The sequence below is a fragment of the Jaculus jaculus genome, chromosome 2 (genome assembly GCF_020740685.1).
Source record: "Jaculus jaculus isolate mJacJac1 chromosome 2, mJacJac1.mat.Y.cur, whole genome shotgun sequence".
NCBI classification, from domain to species: domain Eukaryota; kingdom Metazoa; phylum Chordata; class Mammalia; order Rodentia; family Dipodidae; genus Jaculus; species Jaculus jaculus.
The window spans coordinates 144,260,846-144,287,194 of NC_059103.1; the positions used below are offsets into that span (position 1 = coordinate 144,260,846).

At 39.9% G+C, this 26,349-nt stretch overlaps 1 protein-coding gene across 11 annotated transcripts in view; it reads right to left on the reverse strand.

Moving 5' to 3' along the window:
- Stau2 (staufen double-stranded RNA binding protein 2) overlaps positions 1–26,349 on the reverse strand; it is a 326,027-nt gene that overhangs the window by 262,115 nt on the left and 37,563 nt on the right. For 4 of the 11 annotated variants that reach the window (XM_045143105.1, XM_045143107.1, XM_045143110.1 and 1 more), the window contains 2 exons: positions 19,009–19,206; positions 9,906–10,036 (listed from right to left, as the gene is read on the reverse strand). The exons of 4 other annotated variants lie outside the window; for them this stretch is intronic. In XM_045143105.1, coding sequence (XP_044999040.1) covers positions 9,906–10,036; positions 19,009–19,138 — 261 coding nt within the window. In that variant the 5' untranslated portion in view covers positions 19,139–19,206. Of the gene's footprint in view, positions 1–9,905; positions 10,051–19,008; positions 19,207–26,349 lie in introns of those variants that run through there. 3 more of the 11 variants (XM_045143108.1, XM_045143109.1, XM_045143116.1) reach the window with 3 other exon arrangements.

Below are 26,349 nucleotides of genomic sequence, written 5' to 3' on the forward strand. Positions count from 1 at the left end.
AATACTTAGTATCCTTAATCCACTGGGTGTAACAGTACTATCTTTTTTATAAGGACCTCATCAGAGATGTACAGAGATGTACACTTATGAGTGAACACAATTGTTCAAAAAACACTAATGGAGCCAGGTACAGTGTTACACATCCTATAATCCCAGGTAGGCAGCAGCAAGAGGATTGTGACTGAAGCAAGCCTGGGCTACAAAGCAATGTGCTAGTTCAATTTAAAAAAAAAAAAGCAAATAAAAGTTTACATTGGAAATAAGGGAAATAAACAATCTTGGCAAATTAACAGTAATGTGGATATTCCGGTTTGTGTCTGTTTTGAAAATTTATTTTAATGAAAATCTTCAAAAAAGGTTGGTAGTGCTTATAATCAGTGTCATAAAACTGAGCTTCTAAGGGTATGTTATGCATATTATTTTTTTTTTATTTTCAGTACATGAACAGTGATTATTATGTAGTAAATATTCAATAGACCTTTTTTAAGAATTTTGATCTGGGGATCTCCAACATCAGCACAGTTCTTAAGAATTATAAACCATCACTCCGTGGACTTAGCAGTTAAGACACTTGCCTGAGAAGCCTAAGGACCCAGGTTTGCTTCCCCAGAACCCACATAAGTCAGATGCACAAGGTGGTGCATGCATCTGAAGTTCATTTGTAGTGGCTGGATCCCTGGTTTACCCACTCTCTCCATCTGCTTCTCTCTCTCTTTCCAATAAATAAATTTTAAAAATATTTTTAAAAATCACTCCATATGACAATATCAAGATATGATATTTTTCAGTTCACAATGAGGAAGTTGAGACTTTCAAATTAGTTGCCCAAGACCACAGAAGCTGTCAGTGTAGGGCAACAATTAAGCTTGGCAAATGCAAATAGGCTTTTTTATAAAAACTATTTTTATTTATTTAGTTGCAAGCTGAGACAGAGAATGGACATGCCAGGCCTCCAATTGCTGAAACAAACTCCAGATGCATGTGCCCCTGTGTGCATCTGGCTCTACATGGGTACTGGAGAATTGAACCCAGACTGTTAGGCTTTGCAGGCAAGCACCTTAACCAATGAGCCATCTCTCCAGCCCGTTGAATTTAAAAAAAAAAAAAATGAGAAAAGAGCCGAGCATGGTGGCGCACGCCTTTAATCCCAGCACTTTGGAGGCAAAGGTAGGATCATGGCTGTGAGTTCAAGGCCACCCTGAGACTACATAGTTAATTCCAAGTCAGCCTGGACTAAAGTGAGACCCTATCTTGAAAAAAAAAAAAAGAGAGAGAGAGAGAGAGAAAAGACTATTAGATTTCAAGGCCACTGGGTGCTCTTGCCTCATCCAATGATATATATACCGAAGTGAATTTGTTCAGAGTGCCATCCTAGTGCAGCTTTCTTAACAGAGTCATGTATACTGACAACCTCTCAAACTAAGGAAATACTAAGAAAATAACATTTTTGTTTCATTCAGAGCTCTGTTTAAGCACTCCAGCAGACTTCGTTAGAGAAAATCAAAGAAAGAATCCACACAAAAGCTGCAGAAGTATACAGGGTATGCTGAAGACAAAGCAATGCTGTGACTCATTGATGAAAGGCCTACCCAAGAGCTTCAGAGTTCAATTTCAAAACACAGAAACTAAGAGGATGAAGTAGATATTAAAAGAAGTATATTTTACTTCACAGTCACATATGAAGAGTTGTCACAAGTTCTGTAAGATTCAATGGAGGGAAAAGCAATGCTTGTAAACACAAAGGAGCTTTCTATTTCCCATGAAGATATAAGAGAAGAGGCTGGGAAGATGACTCTGGTAAAAACGCTTGCCACACAAACATGGTACCTAAGTTCAGATCTCCAGATCTCACAAAAAGCTCGATGCTATAGCACTAGCACCTGGCATCAGTGTATCCTAGGGCAAGAAGAGAGGCAGAGACAGAATTGCCAAGAAGCCTACAGGGCAGCTACACTGGTGAAACAGCAGTGAACAAGAGACCCTGCTTCAAACAAGTTGGAAAGCAAAGATCAAACCCAAAGAAGTCCTGTAACCTTCCTGTGTTCCCACACCCACACATGAACACACACACACACACACACACACACACACACACACACACACACAGGAAGATGTGTAAGAAGACTACTGTGTACCTGAAGACATTAACTTCTAACCAATGTGTCAACTCTAGCTACAAAACTGAGTCATTTCAGAGCTTCAAAAACTTCTGATGTGGGCAGAGTGCGAGCTCAATGGTTAAGGTGCTTGCCTGCTAAGCTTATTGAGCCGAGTTCAATTCCCCAGTACCTACTTAAGACCAGATGAACAAAGTGGACATGCATCAAGGGTCCCTTTGCAGGGACTAGAACTCCTGGCTTGCCCATATTCATTCATTCCTTCAGACTCTTCCTCTTCCTCTCTCTCTATCTGTCTCTCTCCTGGGTGTGATGGCACATGCCTTTAATCCCAGTACTTGGGAGGAAGAGGTAGGAGGATCACTGTGAGTTTGAGGCCAGCCTAAGACTACATAGGAATGTGTGTGTATGTGTGTGTGTGCGCGCACACGCCTGTATTCTGTTAATGTCTCAAGAAACTAATAGGTCAGGACTAGATTTAAATCCTTCTTGCTGGAGATAACCATTTACTTTATTAAAATATATTTTATGGGCTAGAGAGATGGCTTAGCGGTTAAGCGCTTGCCTGTGAAGCCTAAGGACCCCAGTTAGAGGCTCGGTTCCCCAGGTCCCACGTTAGCCAGATGCACAAGGGGGCACACGCGTCTGGAGTTCGTTTGCAGAGGCTGGAAGCCCTGGCGTGCCCATTCTCTCTCTCTCCCTCTATCTGTCTTTCTCTCTGTGTCTGACGCTCTCAAATAAATAAATAAATAAAAAGTTAAAAAAATATATATATATATTTTATGTCATACTTAACTTCACTGGTAGACATGCATGAATGAAAATGATTACTTCCCATAAAAGGAATCCAGACTTAATCAGTATTAATATTGGTTATTAATTTTGCTTAAATTCATACATATATTTCATTTAAGAATATGCCAGGTATCCTACTTCTTAAAAACGAGCTACAGCCGGGCATGGTGGCGCACGCCTTTAATCCCAGCACTTGGGATGCAGAGGTAGGAGGATCGCCATGAATTCAAGGCCACCCTGAGATGACAGAGTTAATTCCAGGTCAGCCTGGACCAGAGTGAGACCCTATCTATAAAAAAGTGCTACAAGCCGAGTGTGGTGGTGCACACCTTTAATCCTAGCATTTGGGAGGCAGAGATAGATGGGTTGCCGTGCGTTTGAGGCCACCCAGAAACTACATAGTGAGTTCCAGATCAGCCTGGACTAGAGCAAGATCCTACCTTGAAAACCCCCCCAAAAAAAAAAAAGAGCTGCAAACTAAATGGAATGGTCTATGACCAAAGCTCCAGAACCATTAGCACAGGTTGATAAAAAGGTATTTCCAAATCTCTATAAAGCCAAGCAGAATCCTGGAATTACCTAGAGGTAAAAAGTATATATGAGGCTTTGTGGTCCACTTAAACAAAAAAATCTATTCAGTGTTGAAGCCTTGCCAGTGAAAACAAGAGGCATAAAGTCAGTTCTCAACCCTACCAACAATTTCAGTGGATTTTTAAAGTCTCACAGGGAAAACAGAATCCTCTTAGATTTCTCTGGAATGTTCCTTGGTAGGCTGGCCTTCCTTTACCAAACATGAGTAGTATAATGTGAAGACTAATCCAACTCTTTCCTCCTGAGGTAACATCAGAAATACCCTGAATTAAGCAAGACCTAACACTTAAGAGCCTTCAGGAGGCACCAAAGTCATTCTAACTGACCTCTAAAACAACTACTTGAAATACCAAAAATCTTTCTGTGGAAATAGTGATCACAAACTTCTAAAGTCCCTCTAAGTAGTAATAGTGACTTGGTGAGCTTGGTACAGTGGTGCCCATCAATAACCAGTACTCAAGCTTAGACAAAACAGACCAGGAGATCCAGTACAGATGGCCTATATGGTGAGCAAGCAACAAGTGCTTGGGGTGGGGGGAGAAAGGAAGAGAAAGAAGGAAATTTAAAAAGAAAAAGAAGAGGGCCGGGCGTGTTGGTGCACACCCTTAATCCCAGCACTCAGGAGGCAGAGGTAGTAGGATTGCCGTTGAGTTGGAGGCCACCCTGAGACTCCAATAGTGAATTCCAGGTCACCTGGACCAGAGTGAGACCCTACCTCGAAAAACTAAAATCCAAGAAAAAGAAGAGGTAATCTAATATGCCTAAGTTAAAATGTTATTGAAGTAGAATTATTAAAGTGGCAACCCCAAATAAACTGATTAAAAGGTACATGATATTAATATATGTCTTTGAAAAAAGAAAAAAATTATCAAATATTTCTTCTGCCTTATTCTTCCATTGACAGAGTCAAACAATGGGGAAAAGGTCTTTGAACAGCAGAGTTACTTCAAGCAAAAATTCTTCCTGGTTCATGTTTTGTTTTGTTTTTACTTTTTGTCATACAGGGATGGAACCCAGGGCCTTACACATAGTAGGCAAGCATCTATTACTCAGTTACCCAGTCCATTTGTTCATTATTTTTAAAGTCTCTTTACAGAATAAATTGGGTTTTGTTTTTCTAGGCACTATTTGACACTTATCTATTCCTTTCAAAGTTACAACAAAAATAAACCAGTCCATTTCTTTCTAGCTTTCAGAAAAGCTGAGTCACTAATATGTATACAAAGAGCTAACTAGATTTTTCACCTACTTATTTGCTCATTCATTCAAACACCTAATTAAGTGGCTACTACCTGTACCATTTCAGGCACAGGGAATATAGCAGTAAACAAATAAAAACAAAGTCCTACTCTCAGAGATTATACTGTACCTGGAAGAGACGAAACATTTACCTAAAGGTGGTAAATACTACTGAGAAAAATAAAGGAGAGACATGACAAAGACCAAATTCCAGTTTTAAATGTGCTCAGCTGGAGAAGTTTATGAGACACTCAAGTAGAGATAATTAATAGGCAATTAGATATACAGTTGCAGAGTACAGAGAACTCTGGAGACATGCATTTGAAAGCTGACAGCACGTAGATGTTATTTAAGACTATGAGGCTGAATGTGATCATTAAGGCAGTCAACTCAAGAGAGTAAAAAGCCCAACGTCAGAACTTGGAGCCCTACAACGTTAAAAAGTCTAGGAGATTAGGAAAAGACAACATCAAAGGAAACCTTTAAAATGTGGCCTGTGACCCATGAAGGGTGGTGCAAATCTGTTAGTCTCAGCACTCAGGAGCATAAAGCACGAGAATCATGAATTTGAGGCCAGCATGAATTAGAACATAGCAAGACATCTCAAAAAATAAAGAAACAGAGCTGGAGAGATGGCTCAGCAGTTAAAGGTGCTTGCTTGCAAAGCCTGATGACTCAGATTCAATTCTCCAGGACCCATATAAAGCCAGATGCCAAAGTGGCACATGCTTCAAGTTTTTAATGACAGGAGGCCCTAGTGTGCCTATTCTTGCTCTCTCAAATAAATAAAATTAAACAAAAAAAATATGATCAGTGCTATAAGATATAATGCAAAGAGCACAGTGTCTTGGAAGCCAGATGATAAAAAGACTTGCAACAAGAAGGTGAATGTACTTCATGTGTCTCAAATACAGCTTACAGGACCAAGAACAAAGGATTGACAATTATGACCATTTTTAGCAAGGAAGTTGTTTTATTAGACCTTGTGGTGGTTTGATTCAGGTGTCCCCCATAAACATAGGTGTTCTGAATGCTTGGTTCCCAGCTGATGGAGATTTGGGAATTAACGCCTCCTGGAAGGAGTGTATTGCTGGGGGCTGGTTTATGGGTATTAAAGCCAGTTTCCCCATGCCAGTGTTTGGCACACCCTCCTATTGCTGTGGTCCACCTTATGTTGGCCAGAGGGTGATGTCCACCCTCTGCTCATGCCATCGTTTCCCCCTGCCATCGTGGAGCTTCCCCTCGAGCCTGTAAGCCAAAATAAATCTCTTTTTCCCAGAAGCTGCTCTTGGTTGGGTGATTTCTAACAGCAATGCGAACCGGACTGCAACAGACCTGTTTGGAAGAGTGGAAGTAGTGAGAATGAAATCCTGACTAAATAACTAGTATAGAATCTTTTAAGAAGTATTAATAATAAAGGACAGAAGAAAGATTATATGTGAAAGAAGTGGCACTAAAAGTTTTTAAAACAGGAAAACTGGGCTGGAGAGATGGCTTGGCAGTTAAGCACTTGCCTGTGAAGCCTAAGGACCCCGGTTCGAGGCTCGGTTCCCCAGGTCCCACGTTAGCCAGATGCAAAAGGGGGCGCACGCGTCTGGAGTTCGTTTGCAGTGGCTGGAAGCCCTGGCGCGCCCATTCTCTCTCTCTCCCTCCATCTATCTGTCTTTCTCTCTATGTCTGTCGCTCTCAAATAAATAAATAAATAAATAAATAAATAAATAAATAAAAAACCAGGAAAACTAACGTATATCTGACGAGAATGAAGACAAAGAGGACAAGAGGGGGCAGTGAAGCCGGAAGAATCGTGGAGGGCTCTTATGTAGAAGTCCAGCCCTTACTGGCAATTCTTACAGAATTCAGAAGGAAGGCAGGAATCACATTTGGGATTTGGATTTTTGTGAACCAAGAGAGGCAAGAGAACTGGAGATGCATATATACACATCATGTAGAGTTTGAGTTAAGTAAGGAGTTCAGAGTTGAGGGAAGTAGGAAACAATAAAAAGATTGCAAAGGCAATGGGTTTGTGTAATAGAAGTACTGGATAAATCAAGTTATTACAGGGAATGACCCAGAAAGTTCACAGGTAAATGCCAGAACAAAAGAGCTTGAAATTAAAATTATGAAGGATCTTGCAGTCATTGGTTATAAGGTCAAGAATGCAATTACAGGAATGAGTGGCTGAAGGAAAGACGACAAGATAGAGACATTCAAGGAATCAGAATATCAGCATGTGGGAACAATCATCTACTTAGACATTAAAATCTCCAAAAATTGCAATGAAAGGAATGCCAAACAAGTCTGTATGAGGCATGAGAAATAAGATGGAACCAGCCAGAGATCAATAACTGACATAATGAGGGTAAGGAGCTACTCTAACATCATGAAATACAAAGAGTTGTCTCAAGAAACAAGAACTGGAACTGGCGATGCAAAGCAGAGGAAGATAATATGTGACAGGGGAATAGGAAAAGCATTAACATTTTTTTAATAAATAAATTAAATAAATTCAGTGTAAACAAAAGTAACAACCAAAATATACTGTTATATATGCTACAGCACAGTCATGACTGTGACTAGAGAAGCCAGAACCTGCTGGAAGCTCAATGGAGGGAGTCAAAGGAGGCTTCGCAGAGGTTTGGAAGATGTAACATTTCTCTTAGTCAAAAAGAGATTCAAGGTAGAATACAACTTGGACAAAGGCAAAGATAGGTAAAAACAACTTAATTATTCTAAAAATTTTAAAACATTCAACATTTTTAAGAGCAAAGTAAGTATGAAAGTGCCAGGAATCAGATACCAGCTGAATATGCACAGCAAGGTCAAAACTGTTCTCTCTGCTAATGCAAAAATAAGATATGATATGGGGGAGGGGTGCTAGGAAATAGCTCAGTTTGTAAAGTGTTTGCCACACAAGCATGAGGACCTGCGTTCAGATATCCACACCCACATGAAAAGCTGGCATGGTGGCACAGGCCTATAATCCCAGTGCTAGGAAAGAGGAGACTGAAGGACCCTTGGGCCAGCTAGTCTAGTCAGATGAGCTCCAAGTTCAATGAACGACCTTGTCTTTAAAATAGGTGTGGGGAGGGGGCGGCTGGAAAGATGGCTTACAGATTCAGGCACTTGCTCTCAAAGCCTGGCAGCATGGGTTCAATTCCCCAGTACCCACATAAAGCCAGATGCACAAAGTAGCACATGCATACGGAGTTCGTGTGCAGTGGAACAAGATCCTGGTGTGCCCATTTTCTCCCTCTCCCTTTCCCTCTTTTCCTTCCCTCTCCACCTATCCCTCCTTCCAAATAAATAAAAATATTTTTAAAGAATATGGGTGGGCATGGTGGCACATGCCTTTAATCCCAGCAACTTGGGAGACTGAGGTAAGAGGATCACCATGAGTTTAAGGCCAGCCGGAAACAACGTAGTGAATTCCAGGTCAGCCTGGGCTATAGCAAGACTCTACCTCATAAAACCAAAACAAGAAAAAAGAAAAAGAAAGGAAGGAAGTAAAGATAACGTGAAGGGCTAGAGAGATGGCTCAATGGCTAAAGGTACTTGCTTACAAAGCCTGATGGCCTGAGTTCAGTTCTCTAGTACCCATGTAAAGCCAGATGCATGAAGTGGCACATGCATCTAGAGTAGTTCATTTGTACTGACAAGAGGACTTGGCATGCCCATTCTTTCTCTTTCTTTCTCCTTGCAAATAAGTAAAATATTTGGGGAGAAAAAAGTAAGGTGAAAAGAATCCAAGTGTGGTGGTACATGCCTTTAATCCCAGCACTCAAGAGGCAGAGGTACAGGAGAATCATTATGAGTTCAAAGCTAGCCTGGGACTAACTGTTCCAGATTTGAGGTAGAGTGAAACCCTACCTCAAAAAAAAAAAAAAAAAAAAAAAAGGGAAGAGATTGAGGAAGACACCCAATATCAGCTTCTGAACTCCACACACACATGCACACAATGCTCCCATACATACTCATGGATACACACATGAACACATATACACTCCCCTACCATACAAAGGAGTAAACGACAAATTAAACAAGTAGTGTGTTAATTCCTTCATAAAATCCTCTAACATGGAACAGGTCAGTTACATCTTACCTTCATTTCACTTTCCTTACATTGAGGGAAATGATCAAAAACATGTCCATAACCCAACAGCCAGGTGCTCTATGAATACTAGCCACCTCTTACAGAATCAACTGCTTCCACATTGTGTACATAAGTGTAATACTATCATAATACCCAATATTTAAATTGTGCCAAGGAAAATTATACACTGCTGAAATTTTTTCAACAGATGAATGGACCTCATCCATAAATGTACTAGTTTTAGATTTCCTTGTATCATGTACATATGTTAATATATGGATGCTATATATAAATGTAGACTACTTTTCCACTTAAAGCACAATATTATAAGTAAATGCACAGATAATACTGATGTGCACAATTTTTACAAATGTTGAGTGTTATGATTACACATCCACACTGGGAAAGAGGTTACCAATGGCTAACCACTGCACACTGCACTACCTACTCTGTGTGCATGTTATGTCAGCAAGCTATGATTTATCAGGACAGCACAATACTTGGAAGCTAAAGAGCATATTCAAGTACCAGTACTGACATTTATGAATGGCTAAGCAAGTCACTTAACATTTCTGTGTCTTAGAATCTTAATCTAAAATATGGAAACTTAAAAATATATCTCAGGCTGGAGAGATAGCTTAGAAGTTAACGGTACTTGCTTGCAAAACCTGGTGGCTCAGGTTCAAATCCCCAGTACCCACATAAAATCAAATGCACAAAGTGACACATGCATCTGGAGTTTGTTAGCAGAAGCAGGATGCTCTGGTGTAGTCATTCCCCTGTCTCCCTTTCTCTTCCTCGCTGCTTTTAAATAAATAAATAATTTTTTAAAAAAGCTGTATCTCATGTGAGTTTGTTACAGTTATGTGAAGTACTGTATCTGAATATTTTATAAACCACAGTAAGTTACAAAATTGTTTACAAACTTCAAAATATTACTAATAAAAACTAAAAACCTTCAGGCCATCCACCACCACCCCCATTCCAAAAAAAAATAGTGCACAATTAACACCTGACATGTTAAGTCTGATAGTTTGGTAAGCATGTCTCACCACCTCTCTTTATGACCTTACCTTCGAATGAGCAGGCCCGCTTTCACTCAGAAGTTTATACTGGGGTTGGATGCTATTGAAACGGGCTAACTCATTTACCAGACACATTGGAGTTTTCTCTTTGGGGTTTGCCATTTTATCGTGGAGAGAAGCTGTAAATAAAAAGCTGTAAAGTTTTTGTCAAGAATGACTTTACAAAGTGGAAGAAAATCTAGTGACTCTTTTAGACTGAAGTCAGATGATATATCTGAATTATTCTGATGAATTTATATTTAAAATTTTGATTCATCTAATGTCCTCCATTACATGCAACAGAAGAATGTAGCAATTCTGAATCATAAACTAAGGTATCTTTTTTCTTAAGAACCTAAATTGCTCTCTATGCATAAATATAACAGCATACTTAAAGATCATAAAATAAATTATATTATCTTTATAACTTTTTTCCTCTCAAAAAATTTTATGGCCAAAAGATAAGTCTCTTGATTATTATTAATATGAAATTAAATTTTGTCTAACTTTCTTTTGTTGTGAGACAGGGTCTCATGTATCCCAGGCTAGCCTTGAACTCAAACTTGATATACAGCCAAGGATGCCCTTGAACTCCTGCTCCTCCTGCCTCTAGCACCTGAGTGCTGAGATTGCAGGCATGCATCACCAAGCTCAGTTCATGCAGTGCTCATCCACAGCTTCATGTATGCTAGGCAAGTACTATCAACTGAGCGCATCCCCACTACAAATTCTATCTTTGCTCTTAAATTTTTCTCCTTCCCATTTTGAAACAGTATAGTAATAGAAAGCATTCTAAACTTAGGAATCAAGTCCTGAGAGTAAATATCAGTTTTCTGAGTATCTCTGGTGACCCTAAGCAAATTAAACCTCCTTTTGTTGTGTTCAATTTGATTTTATTCTGTTTAAAGGAAATTTTGAAAGCAAGACAGGAATAATAGTATGAAAATGTGGTGGTGCATGCATGTAAGCTCAGCACTAGGAAGGTTGAGACAGTAGGATTTCAAGGTCTAGGTCAGCCTGGGCTACACAGTAGGACCCTGTCTCAAAAGCAACAATAAAAAGAAGCAGAAAATTATAGTTTAACAAATGCCCACATGTCCATTGCCCAGAACTAAAACTTAGCATTTTCCACATTTGCTTTCAACTTTATTTTATTATAGTTATCAATCTTTTCTCTTTACTACATAAAAAACAACAGTATTACATTTAAGTTCCTTTTCTCTTTATCAGATTACTACTAATTGAATTCAGAACATACTGCTCTAGTATACTATTATACACATTTATAAACATACATGAATATTCATGAGAAAATACAGTCTTGATTTATTTGGTTTCTATTCACATAACTGCATTATAAATCATACATTAGAGTTTGATGATCTAGTGAATATCTTTAACTGTACAGAATTTCTATAATACTGTCATATGTTTTCATCCATTACTGTACTGAGACATTTAGAATGTTACCAATCTTTACTCTCAAAAGAACATGTTGCCAAACGGCTCTCAGAATGCTTATGCCACACATCCTTACCGTAATGCATGAGAACTATCCAGTTTGAAAATATGTAGTATCATCAGGTATTAATATTTTGTAATCTGATATTTGCCTACTTTATTTCCCAAAATTACTAGTAAAGCTAAATGTTTTACACTATAGGTCATTTACTCCAGTTCTGTTTTTATTACTATTTTATACAACACAGTTGCCAATCTTTCCTCTTTTATATCTTTAGACTTTCTTCCCTAACCTTTAAGGTCTTAATGTTTAACCTCATTAAACTGTCAATTGCTTATGTAAAATGAAGGTAAGGAAGCCTGTCCCACTGCTGGGTGGTACATGCCTGCACTTTAGCTACTTGGCAGACTGAGGTGGGTGATCACTTGAGCCCAGGACTTCAGGACCAACTAGGCAACACAGTGAGGTCATGCCAAAAGTGAGAAGAACAACAACAGGAGGAGCGGAGTGGAGGGGAGGGGAGAAGAAGGGAAGGGAAAGGAAAAGAGAAAAAAGAAAAGAAGATGAGAAAAAGGAGGAAACCTACTTAAGTCACAGTATTATCTGAGGTTAAAGTTTAAGCTGTTGGGCTGGAGAGATGGTTCAGTGGTTAAAGGCACCTGCTGCAAAGCCTGATGGCTCGGTTTAATTCCCTAGTATACATGTAAAGGCAGATGCACAAAATAGCCTATGCATCTAGAGTTTGTTGCAGGGCAACAGGTCATGGCATGCTGATTCTCTCTCCTCTCTCAAGTAAATAAATAAATATTTTTTAAAGTTTAAGCTATATGCTCTGATTTATTAAGCTAGAGTACAAACATAAGGTATATAGCTCAGACTCTATTAAAGTATTATATTAAATTACTTTATCCTGTTTCTTTCTTCATCACATTTATAGACACTACTCTGTAGTTTTTCTTTCATCTTGCTTTAATCAGTGCCAAAAAATTCAAAACCTAAGCATAAAACATGCAATGGATTAGTTTGTGCTTGAACTACAACCATAACATGCAGAGATAGAACAATTAGAAATAGCTAAGTTTAAGAATTTCACCTACAAATTTTCTATGATAATGTTTAATGCACAAAATAGAATTTTCTTTTAAATATCTAAAACACATAATAGGACAATAATTTGGTATAATGCCTTGACTCTGAACATTTTAACTAAAAGACCATTGTTTTGGGAGGAGCTAGCTTTCTGAGACAGTCTTATGTAATACAGGCTGGCCTTAAATTCACTATGCAGGGCTGGAGAGATGGCTTAGCAGTTAAGTGCCTGCCTGTGAAGCCTAAGGACCCCAGTTCGAGGCTCAATTCCCCAGGACCCACGTTAGCCAGATGCACAAGAGAGCACACATATCTGAAGTTCGTCTGCAGTGGCTGGAAGCCTTGGCGTGCCCATTCTCTATCTGTCTTTCTCTCTCTCTCTATTACTCTCAAATAAATAAATAAAAATGAACAAAAAATATTTTTTAAAAATTCACTATGCAGTCAAGGATAGATAACCTTGAACCCCTAAGCCTCCTGTCTCCACCTCCCAAGATCTGGCATGTGCCACAACATCCATCAACAAAGTATCTTAGAAGAACTACATAAATATCTGATAAAGTATAAGCAAAAAGGACAATCCAAGCAACCAGTCATAGAACAATATAGTTAACACCGATTTTTAAAAATAAATCATTACACGTATTTTCCAAACGAAAGCAACAAAACTAATCATTATTTCTTTGGGGAACAGCATAAAAAGATGAAAGTCAAGAGATCACATAAAACCTGCATTTCATGAAATGCACTGTGGATAGTGCAAAGAAGAATTCTACAAAATGCATGTTCTTGGGCTGGAGAGATGGCTTAGCGGTTAAGGTGCTTGCCTGCAAAGCCAAGGGACCCACGCTTGATTCCCCAGGACCCACATAAGCCAGATGCACAGGTGGCACATGTGTCTGGAGTTTATTTGCAGCAGCTGAAGGCCTTGACATGCCCATTCTCTCTCTCTCTTTCTCCCTCTATCTCAATCTGCCTCTTTCTTTCTCTCTCTCAAATAAATAATTTTTTTAAAGAAAATGCATCTTTGCTGGGCGTGGTGATGTACACCTTTAATCCCAGCACTCAGGAGGCAGAGGTAGGAGGGAGGAATACAGAGAGATCGAGGCCACATGGTGAATTCCAGGTCAGCCTGAACTAGAGTGAGACTCTACCTTGAGGAAAAAAAAAAAAAGCATCTTCTATTCACAAAGTCAAGTACTATTTGGTGAGCTGAGTCTATAACCAATTTTGGTTCATACTTACCATAACATGAAACACTCAAGTGCAAGAAACAGACCAGCTTACTGAATGTTAAAAAGCATTAAAAATAACAATAATAAGCAAAAGCAGCCAGGCATGGTAGCACATGCCTTTAATCCCAGCATTCGGGAGGCAGAGGTAGAAGGATTGCTGTGAGTTCAAGGCTACCCTGAGAATACATAGTGAATTCCAGGTCAGCCTGGACCAGAGTGAGACCCTATCTTGGAAAACAAAAAATAAATAAATAAAATAATAATAATAATAAGCAAAAGCAGGGCAAGTACTACCTCAGGGGGGTAGGGGCTTGGGATGCAGCTTAGTGACAGAGCAGATGTCTATAAAGCACAAAGCCCCTGGATTTGAACCCACTACATCTGATATATCCAAGTAGACCATGAACAGAATGTAGAATGAATGGAAGGAAATGGAATCAGAATTCACTATACCACCAAAAAATTTCCAAACCGGAGCTCATAGTAGCAGATGTTCTAAAAGTAGCTATATGCCAACCAGAGCTATTGATAGTATAATCGTAATGTACCAACCCATTATAGCAACTACCAACTATCTCTACAGAACAGTCTATTTCCATCCCTAGGCCCTGCCAGAAATGACCTGGAAACAGTTTCAAGGTTTATTTTGCAGTCTGGCTTTTTTAAGTCAATAAAAATTCTTTTTCTTGTTAAATCTGTAAGTTTTCTAGATAAACATCACTGACCAGATACATACTTGACAAAAAATAGATAGATTCATACATACATACATACATACATACATACATACATACATACTCCTGAAAATGCTCCTGTAACTTTAGTTTCGGGTTCCTTCCTAGTATACTTTAGAAACAATTGGTTTCTACATATTGCTTATATCCTGCAACCTTACTGTACATACTCATTAGCTCTAGTAGAATTCTATCATATTTTCCACATACTTATGAATAAAGACATCTTTATTCCTTCCTTTCCAATCTGAATGCCCAGTCTTGCTTGATGTCACTGGCCAGAAACATGAGGCAAATGCTGACCAGCATATCTCTTTTGTTTCATGTCTTTATTATTATTATTAATTAGTTTCATACTCAGTGAATACAATCAAGTTGGTACCATTGTTATCCTCCTCCCTGTCCCCCCCTCCAAAGGGACCCTTCTTGTTGGGGTATATGGGTCATACACTGTGGAGTTAGCCCTCAGTTATGGGTAGGAGGAAATGTCTCTGTGTACCATGACCCAACATGTGACTCCTAACTTCTGCCCCCTCTTCCACAAATTTCCCTGAGCCATGTAGGGTTCATTTTAGGTCTGCTTCAGTGATGAGGTCTTGGGAGCCTCTGTGTCTCTGGATATATCTGGTTTGGTAGGAGTGGACTGTTCTCTGCATCATTATCTCTTGACTTGTTCCTAACTTCATTTTCAGTGTTCACAGTAAATATACAGTAAGCTAGTGAAGTTTTTTCTAATAATGCTAATTAAAAGATTAACAAAAGTTAATATCAATTCCTAGTTTGGTAAAAGTTGAAATCAGGAATTATGTGAATTATATAGCTGAAAATTCAAGTTTAAATAATTAAACCTTATTGCTTATAATTTTTCATTTAAAAAATGAACCAGAGGGATGGTTTAGCAGTTAAAGTGTTTGCCTGCAAAGCCAAAGGACCTCAGTTTGATTCCCCAGGACCCACATAAGCCATATGCACAAAGTGGGCATGTGTCTAGAGTTCATTTGCAGTGGCTAGAGGCCCTGGCGCACCCATATTCATATTCTCTCTCTCCAACTCCCTCCCTCCCTCCCTCCCTCTCTCTCTCTCTCTCTCTCTCTCTCTCTCTCTCAATCTCGGAGGGGTGTGGGTGGGTGTATGGAGGGGTCTGCCTCTTTCATACTCTCATAAATAAATAAATAAATAAATAAAAATTTTAACAAAATAAACCAGGGCTGAAGAGATGGCTTAGCAGTTAAAGCGCTTGCCTGCAAAGCCTAAGGACACATATTCGACTCTCCAGGTCCCATGTAAGCCAAACACATAAGGTGATGAAAGCATACAAGGTCACAAAGGTGGCACATGCATCTGGAGTTTGACTGCAGCAGCTGGAGGCCCTAGCATACCAATTTTCCTTCCCTCCCCAGCCCCATTAAAAAGTGAACCAAAAAAATTTTTCAGGGGTGACCAAACCTATTATTCCTAAAACTCAGTAACTTGAAACCCAATCATACATTGCTACTTTTTTGCTTAATGTTTTCAAGTATACATTAAAATCTTTGGCTCTCTCACTTGCGTCAATTTTGAATTCTGTACCTCAATGCCAAGCATGTCTCTTCTATTAGAAAAGGGCACTTTCAACCAGTTATGGTGGAGCACGCCTTTAGCCCTAGCACTCAAGAGGCAGAGGTAGGAGGAGCACCCTAAGTTCAAAGCCACCCTGAGACTACATAGTGAATTCCAGGTCAGCCTGAGCTAGAGTGAGACCCTACCTTGAAAGAAAAGAAAGAGAAGAGAAGAGCACTTTCAGGATGAAAAGATCTCTATTTCAAAGTAAAACATGCACAAGATGTCACCCTGAAAGTAAGTGCTCCTGCTTTGAGAGGTTAAAATCAGCAACTTTTCTGGGATAGGCAAACTCACCATGTACTCCCAACAGCTAAAACAAATGCCTGTAAGAGAAGCTTTTGTCAAGTCTCATGTCAGCCAGGTGTGGTGGCACACAACCTTAATCCCAATACTCAGGAGGCAGAGGCAGGTGGAACACAGCAAGTTCAAGTGCAGTCAGATATAATTAGTGAGACCTTGTCTCAAAAAAGAGATAAGAGATAGGAAATAAGGGGAAGAGTGTCTCCTGTTACAGTCCCTCTTGTTGATCCTAGTAGCAAAATTAAAATAACTACATTCTATTTAAAATTTAAAATGTAGTGTCTCAGCTATCTCAGTTGGTAGAGCTTAAACTTAAATTTTAAGTGCAGCTTTTCCAGAGGAACTAGCTCCCAAACACTGCATGCAGAACTCAATGATGTTTAAGATAGTAAGTTAGGGCTGGAGAAATGGCTTAGCAATTAAGGTGCTTGTCTACAAAGCCAAAAGACCCAGGTTCAATTTGCCAGTACCCACATAAAGCTGGATGCACAAGATGGCGCATGCATCTGGAGCTCATTTGGAGTGGCTAGAGGCCCTTGCGCTTGCACACATGCACGCACGTGCACACACACACACACACACACACACACACACACACACAAATATTTTTAAAAGTTTAAAAGGGGACTGGGGAAATGGCTTAGTGGTTAAAGTGTTTGCTTGCAAAGCCAAAGAACCCAGGTTCAATTCCCCAAGACCCACGTTAGCCAGATGCACAAGAGGGCACATACATCTGGAGTTTGTTTACAATAGCTGGAGGGCCTGGAGTATCCATTTTCTCTTTCTCTCTCTCTCCCTCTCTCTCTTTCTCTGTCAAATAAGTAGTAAAGTTTAAAAGGGCTGAAGAGATGGCTTAGCAATTAAGGCACTTGTCTGTAAAGCCTAAGGATGCAGGTTTGATTCCCCAGGACCAACATAAGCCAGATGCACAAGTGGCACATGTTGTCTGGAGGTCATTTGCAGTGCTAGAGACCCTGGCTCACTCATTCTCTCCCTCTGTCTCTCTCTCTGCCCTTCTCTCTCTCCCTCAAATAAATAAATTAAATATTTTTAAAGTTTAAAAAAAGATACTAAGTTAAATACACTATGCAGTATTTTTGATAGACACAGTATATTAAGCCTTAGTTAATAATTTTTCTCTTCAAAAAAATCAAGTGAAATACATTTCTTTTTAAATAGAGTATGACCATACTTTATTTGTGCTTACTGATTAATAATATTAATACTCAGGGCAGGATAGATGGCTTAGCGGTTAAGCGCTTGCCTGTGAAGCCTAAGGACCCCGGTTCGAGGCTCGGTTCCCCAGGTCCCACGTTAGCCAGATGCACAAGGGGGCGCACGCGTCTGGAGTTCGTTTGCAGAGGCTGGAAGCCCTGGCACGCCCATTCTCTCTCTCTTCCTCTATCTGTCTTTCTCTCTGTGTCTGTCGTTCTCAAATAAATAAATAAATAAATAAATAAATAAATAAATAAATAAATAAATAAATAATTTTTAAAAATATTAATACTCAGCAATCATTTATAATACTACATATTCAATTATAAGTTATATAATCCACCCCATTATAAAAATTATCTAAACTGACCCAAAATACAGTGTCTCTACGGTTTATATACATTAGAAGTAACAAAATAACAATGTCATCAAATGCTAAAGCTCTAGAATTCTCTGGCATTTGGTCACTGACCTCAATATTTGTTTCAAACTTTTGTTGAGCTCTGAAAGCTGCACAGTTATATAAATGCCTTTCAAAATCAAAATTTACATTAAACAGCATAACATCAAGCCTCACTAAAGAACAACATTCAAATACATTGCCAAGAATTCGTATGATTGAGGTAGAACTTCATCCCAAATCCTCAAAGGTATCAGAGGTGTGTTCTTCGACCTGGCTATTAGTAAGCTTGCATTCAGGACCCAATTTACCAGTATTTGTTGGGAAACACAATTCCACCACCACCTGAGGGACAGCTACAGAAACAGATGAAGGCTTTGTCTTGTCCACTTTGACCTGGTACTTATTTCCATTTGTGGTCAAAACTGTGAGCATCTACATCAAAGATGTCCATATCTTCATTTGAAATGTCACACTCTATTTTTTCCAGGAATTTAAACCAGAGTATCAAACACTGGCCAGCATATGTTTTCATGTTTATATCACCTTAAGAAAGGAGACTTAGAAATTTATGGAAATGCATCTTCATTTCATTGACTGGTCAGGAATAATGTCCATGAATAAGAATCTAGCTGATGTAGAGGTCTGTATCAGAAGTGATGCAAAAACATTAGTGTCTTTCTCTTTGAGACAGGACTTCCATCAGTCCAGAGGTTACTATCGCTCAGCAATGTGGAAATCAAACAGCAAACACCAAAGCAAGCTGCACAACTCTCCATCATCTGGATACTAGCTGTCCCACCATATGTTATTTTATTCAGGATTGTTCCAAGAATTTCTTTTTAAATCCCTTCACTTCAAATCCAGGGTCTACATGAATAGAACGAGCAGGTGCCAGCACTGCAGTTCCACATAGTTTCATCACACAACCCCTTTATCAGACAACACTCAAATATTATTAAAGGCATTCTCTCCAAAATAAATTCAAAAAGCACTTAAATGAAGAAATATTTTATTACTACAACATACACAAGCTGTTAAAGAAGAAATGTTAAATATCTACATTATAACTAACATGTAGAAATCCAATATCCAGGGCCAACAAAACCCTTGAAGGAGACTTTGCCCAGCTTAGATTCCCAGGGAGACCACATCTTCAAGGGCGAAGTGGGTGAAGTGCAGTCCTTCTCCTCTTCCAAGATCATGAGAGGCACTCCATTCAAAGGGAGATGTGCAATCTGTTGCTCTTCAGGGAGGTCAAGACTCTCAAAATCTAAAGGATGGAAGGAAAAGACTTCTATTTCTAGATACGTGTCACTGGAAGCAGGAACACAGCTTTTTGCTTTTGCACAATAAAAATTGGTCATTTTTGTTTGGGGTCCGTTGGGCTTCACTGACTTTTCTGTAGCTCTGCTGACAGTTCCCAAAGCCTTCCGGGCAGTGTTAGGTAAACCTGTGGAACATTGAACATTTTGCCAACACCGGATGTTGAGACCTGAGATCTCCCATTAAGGCTTTGGTTGGACTGACCCCAGCATTAGCCTAGCCTTAGGAGCCACACAGGTGTCTGCTTCTCCATTATTCTGATCAATAAGTGATAAGAGTATCCATGCTGGATTACTCTTAGATTCTGCAGCCAAACCCTAACTTGCTTGTCCACAAGGAGGCAGGATCTGAGGCCTAGGTCACGCCACAGCCAGGGAACATAAGGAAACAGACACAGCTCCAAACTTCATCTCAAAGCATTTTTATGCAATTGCATTTGTAAGTACCTTCAAGAACTACCTTCACACTCTTATGTAGTGTGGTGGTTTAATTCAGGTGTCCCCCATAAACTTAGATGTTCTGAATGCTAGGCTCCCAGCTGATGGATTGGGAACTAACATCTCCTGGAGGGAGTGTATTGTTGGGAGGGAGGGGCTTATGGTTGTTATAGCCAGCTTCCCCTTGCCAGTGTTTGGCACATTCTCCTGTTCCTGTTGTGTACCATATGTGGGCAAGGGGGTGATGTCCACCATCTGCTCATGCCATCATTTTCCCCTGCCATTGTGGAGCTTCCCCTCGAGCCTGTAAGCCAAAATAAACCTCTTTTATCCCACAAGCTTCTCTTGGTTGGGTGATTTCTACCAGCAATGTGAACCTGACTGCAACAGTAAAGTGGTACCAAGAGTGGGGTTGCTGCTAGACACCTGACTGTGTGGCTTTGGCCTTCTGGAGCTGATTTTCAAGAGGAATGTGGAAGGATTTGAAACCTTGGCCTAAGAGATGCCTTGCCTTGCTGTAAGTACACCTTGATGGACTATTCTGGTCAGAGTTGAAAGGACTGAATACAGTTAGAACTATGGATTGTGCAGTTTGGCTTATGAGGGTGTGAAAGAGCTGTGTCTGGACTGGGCTAGGTTAGCAGTTTGTGTGAGAAGCTTGCTGTTGTGCCTGTGTCCTGAGAAGCTGTGCAGGATGACTTTGCATAGAAATGAACTAGTGTGAGCAGAGGAATATGGCACAGAAAGAAAAATCTTTGGGTAAACTGCTGCCTGTTCAGCTATAATTGAGAGATTACAACTTTTGAGATTGGGCCAGTTGACCTGTAGTGGGGCAATAGGAAGAATGTAGACTCTTTTGAAGAGGCCTGAGTGCTCAAGGAGTGCCCTGTTCTTCAAAGTCTGCTTTAATCCCATGGATTAACAAATTGGCACCCTACCTGGTATTGAGGAGTATAAGAAGTACCGGAAAGAGAGGGTCATTGAGTTTGCAACACAGTCTTGTGTTTTGGAAATGGCCATGGGCAGTGTGAAGCAGATTTGCTGGATGCCTGCATACAGACCCCTTGGAGCCATGAGGTTGAACCATGGATTGCAGTGGAGACCCAGTGGAGTTGCTGGGACCACAAGATGGCTGCTAAGGAGAGCTGCCAGCCCCAGATGAAATTTTCCAGGGCTGTGAGTAGCCTAGCTGGAGGGGTAGAATTGGAACTCTAGAGACTAGTTGCTGGTTAGAATTATCAGACTTGGAGACCTGTCACTGGCTAGAGTTGTTGGACTTGGAGCTACAGAGTTTGGTGTTTGCCCTGTTTAAATCATGTATTGCTTGGGTATTTCTTCACTATGCCCAATGCCATTTTTTGCAATGTGAATTTTATTCTGTGCCATTATGGGTTTTGGGGGGCCATATTTTGATATTATAGCTCAGTTAAAAGATCTGACTGTGGGGAAGTATAAATATCATTGGAATTGATTAAAAAGAAAAAACTATGGGGACTTTTAAAGCTGGATGAATGTATTGCATTTTACATCATGCATAGGTTATCAGTTTATGGGGGCCAGGGTTAGAATGTGATGGTTTGATTCAGGTGTCCCCCATAAACTTAGGTGTTCTAAATACTAGGTTCCCAGCTGATAGAGATTTGGGAATTAAAGCCTCCTGGAGGGAGTGTATTGTTGGGGGTGGGCTTATGGTGTTATAGCCTATTTCCCCTTCCAAGTGTTTGGCACACTCTCTTGTTCCTATTGTCCTCTTTATGTGGGCCAGGGGGTGATGTCCACCCTCTGCTCATGCCATCATTTTCCCCTGCCATTGTGGAGCTTCCCCTCAAGCCTGTAAACCAAAATAAATCTTTTTTTTTCCCACAAGCTGCATTTGGTTGGGTGATTTCTACCAGCAATGTGAACCTGATTGCAACATCTAGGGTAGGAGCAGACTGCAATATCTAGGGTAGGAGCAGTTAAACCCAACTCAAACACCTTGGTCTAACTGGTTGGGGATCAAAGCCAGGACCTTTTGCTTGTTCGTCCTAGGACAATGACTCAACAATTAAGATGCATCACCATTCCACTATAATCACCTTGAGTACCTGTCTCAACAGGGATTCATTCTAACTACTGCAATGGCCTTTTCAACAGACAGATTTTCATCACTAAGTAGTTGAACATTCCCATGTAGACCACCTCGGTCACTACTACTGGATCAGACTTACGAAAGCTTTGTTCAGATTTTTGCAATCATATTTATGAGAATTAGCCTATAGTTTTCTTATTATGACTCTGGCTCTCACACCATAAAATCTTGAAAAAATATTCCCTGAGCATCAATGTTTTTAAATTGATATTTTTCCTTAAATATTATGTATTCTGAAATATTTATGTCTTAAACTTTCCTTCCTTCTCCTCTCCACGTCTGGGTTGGGAATCAAACCCAGGACCTTGCCTCTTACTCTTTGGTGGTGTAGCACTCCTAGTGCCACCTAACTGCAACAGCACCACCTAAAGCAAGTCAATCACACATGAGTCTATGGAGGGGGAACTGGCAGGGATGTACATCAAACACAAATGCCCATCTCATAACTCTCTAAGCTTTCCTGGAGCTTCCTTATACTGCTTGTTTTATACATGTTTTCATAAAAAAAACTTAAGACAGAACTACATAAGAGTAAAGAAATAGTAAGAGCCAAAAAATGTTTGTTATAACTGGTCAAGAATTTATCTGGGCCGGGCATGGTAGTGCACGCCCTCAATCCCAGCTCTCTGGGGGCAGAGGTAGGAGGATCGCCATGAGTTCAAGGACACCTGAGAATTGCAGGTCAGCCTGGACTAGAGTGAGACCCTACCTTGGAAAACCAAAAAAAAGAATTTACCTAGGAGCCAGGCATAGTGGCACATGTCTTTAATCCCAGCACTCAGGAGGCAAAGATAGGATGATTACTGTGTGTTCGTTCAAGCCACCCTGAGACTACACAGTGAATTCCAGGTCACCCTGGGCTAGAGCAAGACCCTACCTTGAAAACAAAGAAGGAAGGAAGGAAGGAAGGATCTGACCTTCAGTTTTCTTTGAGGGAAGATTTTTTAATATAATTTGTATTCCTTTAATGCATACAGTTATCTATTTTCTTTTTGCATCCTTGATTAACTTGCTATTTCTTGACTAGTGTCTTAAGGTTTTTTGAGATCCTTCTCATACACAGTTTGGGGTTGTAAGTTTCCCTCCATGTACTGTTTCAGCAACATTTTCTAATATGTCATATTATTATTATCATTCAGTTTACAATAATTGTAATGTCCCTCTTCATTCCTTCCTTTTTAATCATGGATATTATTTAATTTCCAAGTATCTGGGATTCTTATTTACTTTTATTTACTAATGTACTTAGAGACAAGGTCTCACTATGCAGCCCAAGGTGACCTCAGACTTGCAATCCTTCTGCCTCAGCCTTACAAATTCTAGGATTACAGGCTTCTGCCACCACGCTTGGCTATTGGGCAGTTTTCAAGGGATCTTTCTGTCATTAACTTCTAATTCTACAGTAATCAGAGAATATTCATTTATGATGTGGGTCCTTTTGTTGAACTATGAACCTTTTTTTTTTTTTTTTCTTTTTGGTTTTTCGAGGCAGGGTTTCGCTCTGGCCCAGGCTGACCTATGATTCACTATGAAGTCTCAGGGTGGCCTTGAATTCACAGCGATCCTCCTACCTCTGCCTCCCAAATGCTGGGATTAAAGGTGTGTGCCACCACCCTCGGCTTGAACTATGAACTTTTTATAGCCTACAATAGTTCATTTTGGTAAATGTTATGTATCAACTATATTCTTTTGTCTGTGAAAAGAATGTAATCAGATCAAGTTAGGTAATAGCATTATTTAAGTCAACCTTACCTCTGGTGACTTTCTGCCTACTGGTTATGTGTTACTGAGAGGTTACTCTCTCACAATTTCTGATTGAGATGATGAGATTCCCCTGAGAATCCTGTGAGATTCCTCTGAGAGAGAGGAAGAGGGAGATAGACAGAGAATGGACATACCAGGGCCTCCAGCCATTGCAAACAAACTCCAGATACATGTGACACTTTGTGCATCTGCCTTATATGGGTCCTGGAGAATCAAACATGGGTCCTGTGGCTTTGCAGTCAAGTGTCTTAACTGCTAATCCATCTCTCCAGCCCTGTTTTTTGAGACAAGGTCACATATTATAGCTCAGTTGACTTGGAACGCACGGGAATCTTCCTTACCTCGGCCTAAAGAGTGCTGAGATTACAGACATGAGTCACTATACCCAGCTTGTATCTGTTTTGGAAAACAGTTATAATTGGAATAGGGATTGTTTTATAAATGGAATAGTGGGGGGGGTGTTGTTGTTGTTTATTACAGCAGTAAGAATTGAATCCAAGGTCTTATGAATGCTAGTCAAGCACTCTAAAGCTGAGCAACACCTCTAGCACATTAACTCTGGGAGCCATGTTCAAGCCATAGCGCTCTCAGGGATCAGTGATCTTCATGGCCTGAGTCCAACATCTTAAAAGCTACTGTTTCCCTGAATGTTCTTTTTTTTTCTAGAGAAGTGTTGTATCAAGAGATTGAAATAAAGAAAATGTCTCATAGCCAGATTTTCCTTTTACTTAAAAAACTTCCTTTATGACTCCATATAGTGCACGTCAGCTGAAAATAAATTCTCTCAGACTCTGCTTGTTTTTAAAAGCTATTTCTTGCTGGGTGTGGTGATACACGCCTTTAATCCAAGCATTCAGTAAGACGAGGTAGGAGAACTGCCATGAGTTTGAGGCCAGCCTGAGATTAATGAATTCCAGGTCAGCCTGAGTTAGAGCGAGACCTTACCTCAAAAAAAGGCTATTTCTTCAGTTAATCATGTATCTTATCAGGGATTCAGGGATGAATAGCCAGAATATATTAAGAATTTTATGTCTCAACAACAAAAACTAAACAGCCCAATATAAAGTAGGCAAAGAAGGACTGTGGAGATGGGCCAGCAGTTAAAAGCACTGCCCCTCAAGCATGAGTCCCTCTACAATCTAAGACCTCCAAGTTCAAATCCTCCAGAGCCCATGTAAAAAGCTGGGTATTGGGCTGGAGAGTTGGCTTAGCGGTTAAGTGCTTGCCTATGAAGCCTAAGGACCCCAGTTCGAGGCTCGATTCCCCAGAACCCACGTTAGCCAGATGTACAAGGGGGCGCACGCATCTGGAGTTTGTTTGCAGTGGCTGGAAGCCCTAGTGCACCCATTCTCTCTCTCGCTCTCTGCGTCTTTCTCTCTCTCTCTGTCGCTCTCAAATAAATAATAATAAAGGCGTGTGCCACCAGGCCTGACCAAATTTATTTAAAAAAAAAAAAAAAAAAAGCTGGGTATGGCCACACACATCCATCTCTAACTCTAGTTGATAAAGGATCAGGGACTGCAGCAGCTCTTGGTTGAAGGAGAGAGCCCATCTCAAGGAACTATGTGGATGATTAGTGACAAAGGATATTGATACTGTTCTCTGGCCTGAGCTACTTCTTTAACTCATTAAGGTAGCTATTAGTTTTTAAAAAGATAAAAAATTAGTACTCCTGAGAATATGGCGGAATTGTAACCCTTGTGCATTATCATATGCACTATCTATAGGAATAGCAATTCCTACAAATATCAAACACAGAATTATTGTGTGGCAATTTCATTTCTGGGTATATACCTAAAAGAACTACGAATAGGGACTCCAGCATTTGTACCCCATGTTCACTGCAGAATTATTCACAACCCAAAGGTATAAGTAACCCTTCATCATATACAACAATAGGTGAATAAACAAAATATGGTTTATAAATACAATAGAGTATTTATTACTTAATCTCATAAAGGAAAAAATTCCGATATGTGCTATAACATGAATTTTGAAAACAAGTATATACAATTATATTTACATGAAGGTACTTGAGTAGTCAAATTCACAAAGAGTAGAATGGTAGCTGTCAGGGGCTCAGTGGTGGACAATGAGGCAATAGCTTTTAATCATCATTCCTGTTTGAGAATATTAAAACTGTCTAGAGAAGAATGATAATGAGGGATTAGAGCAATATGTATATATCTAAGGTCATAGAACTAGACAAGTTAAAACAGTTATATTAATTTGGGGAGGTACATTTCAACACAAGAATTAAAAGACATAACAAGTCACTTCCTTTTTTATATATTATATATTATTTGTTTGAGAGACAGAGGGAGGGGCAAATAGAAAGAGAATGGGCACACCAGGGCCTCCAGCCACTGCAGTGTTCCCTTGTGCATCTGGCTTATGTGGGTCCTGGGGAACTGAACTGGAGTCCTTAGGCTTTGCAGGCAAACGCTTTAACCGCTAAGCCATTTCCCCAGCCCGTCACTTCCTTTCTGAAAAACATTTTCAGTTGGAATCATATGGCAGGTTAACAAGTATTTTTCTTTCATTATTTTAGAAGCTATCACTACACTTTCTTACAACTAGAAGCTTCTATGCTGCATTGTCATTCATATCTTTATTCTTTCTTCAGGGCTAGAGATTGGATGCCAGAGCACTTTTTTGGTATGACATAAGAAAACAAATCTCTTTAATGTGTCTTTAAGATGCTCAGTGAGTGCACCTAGTTTCCACATAGCAGTCATGATGTGCACTGGTGCAGCTT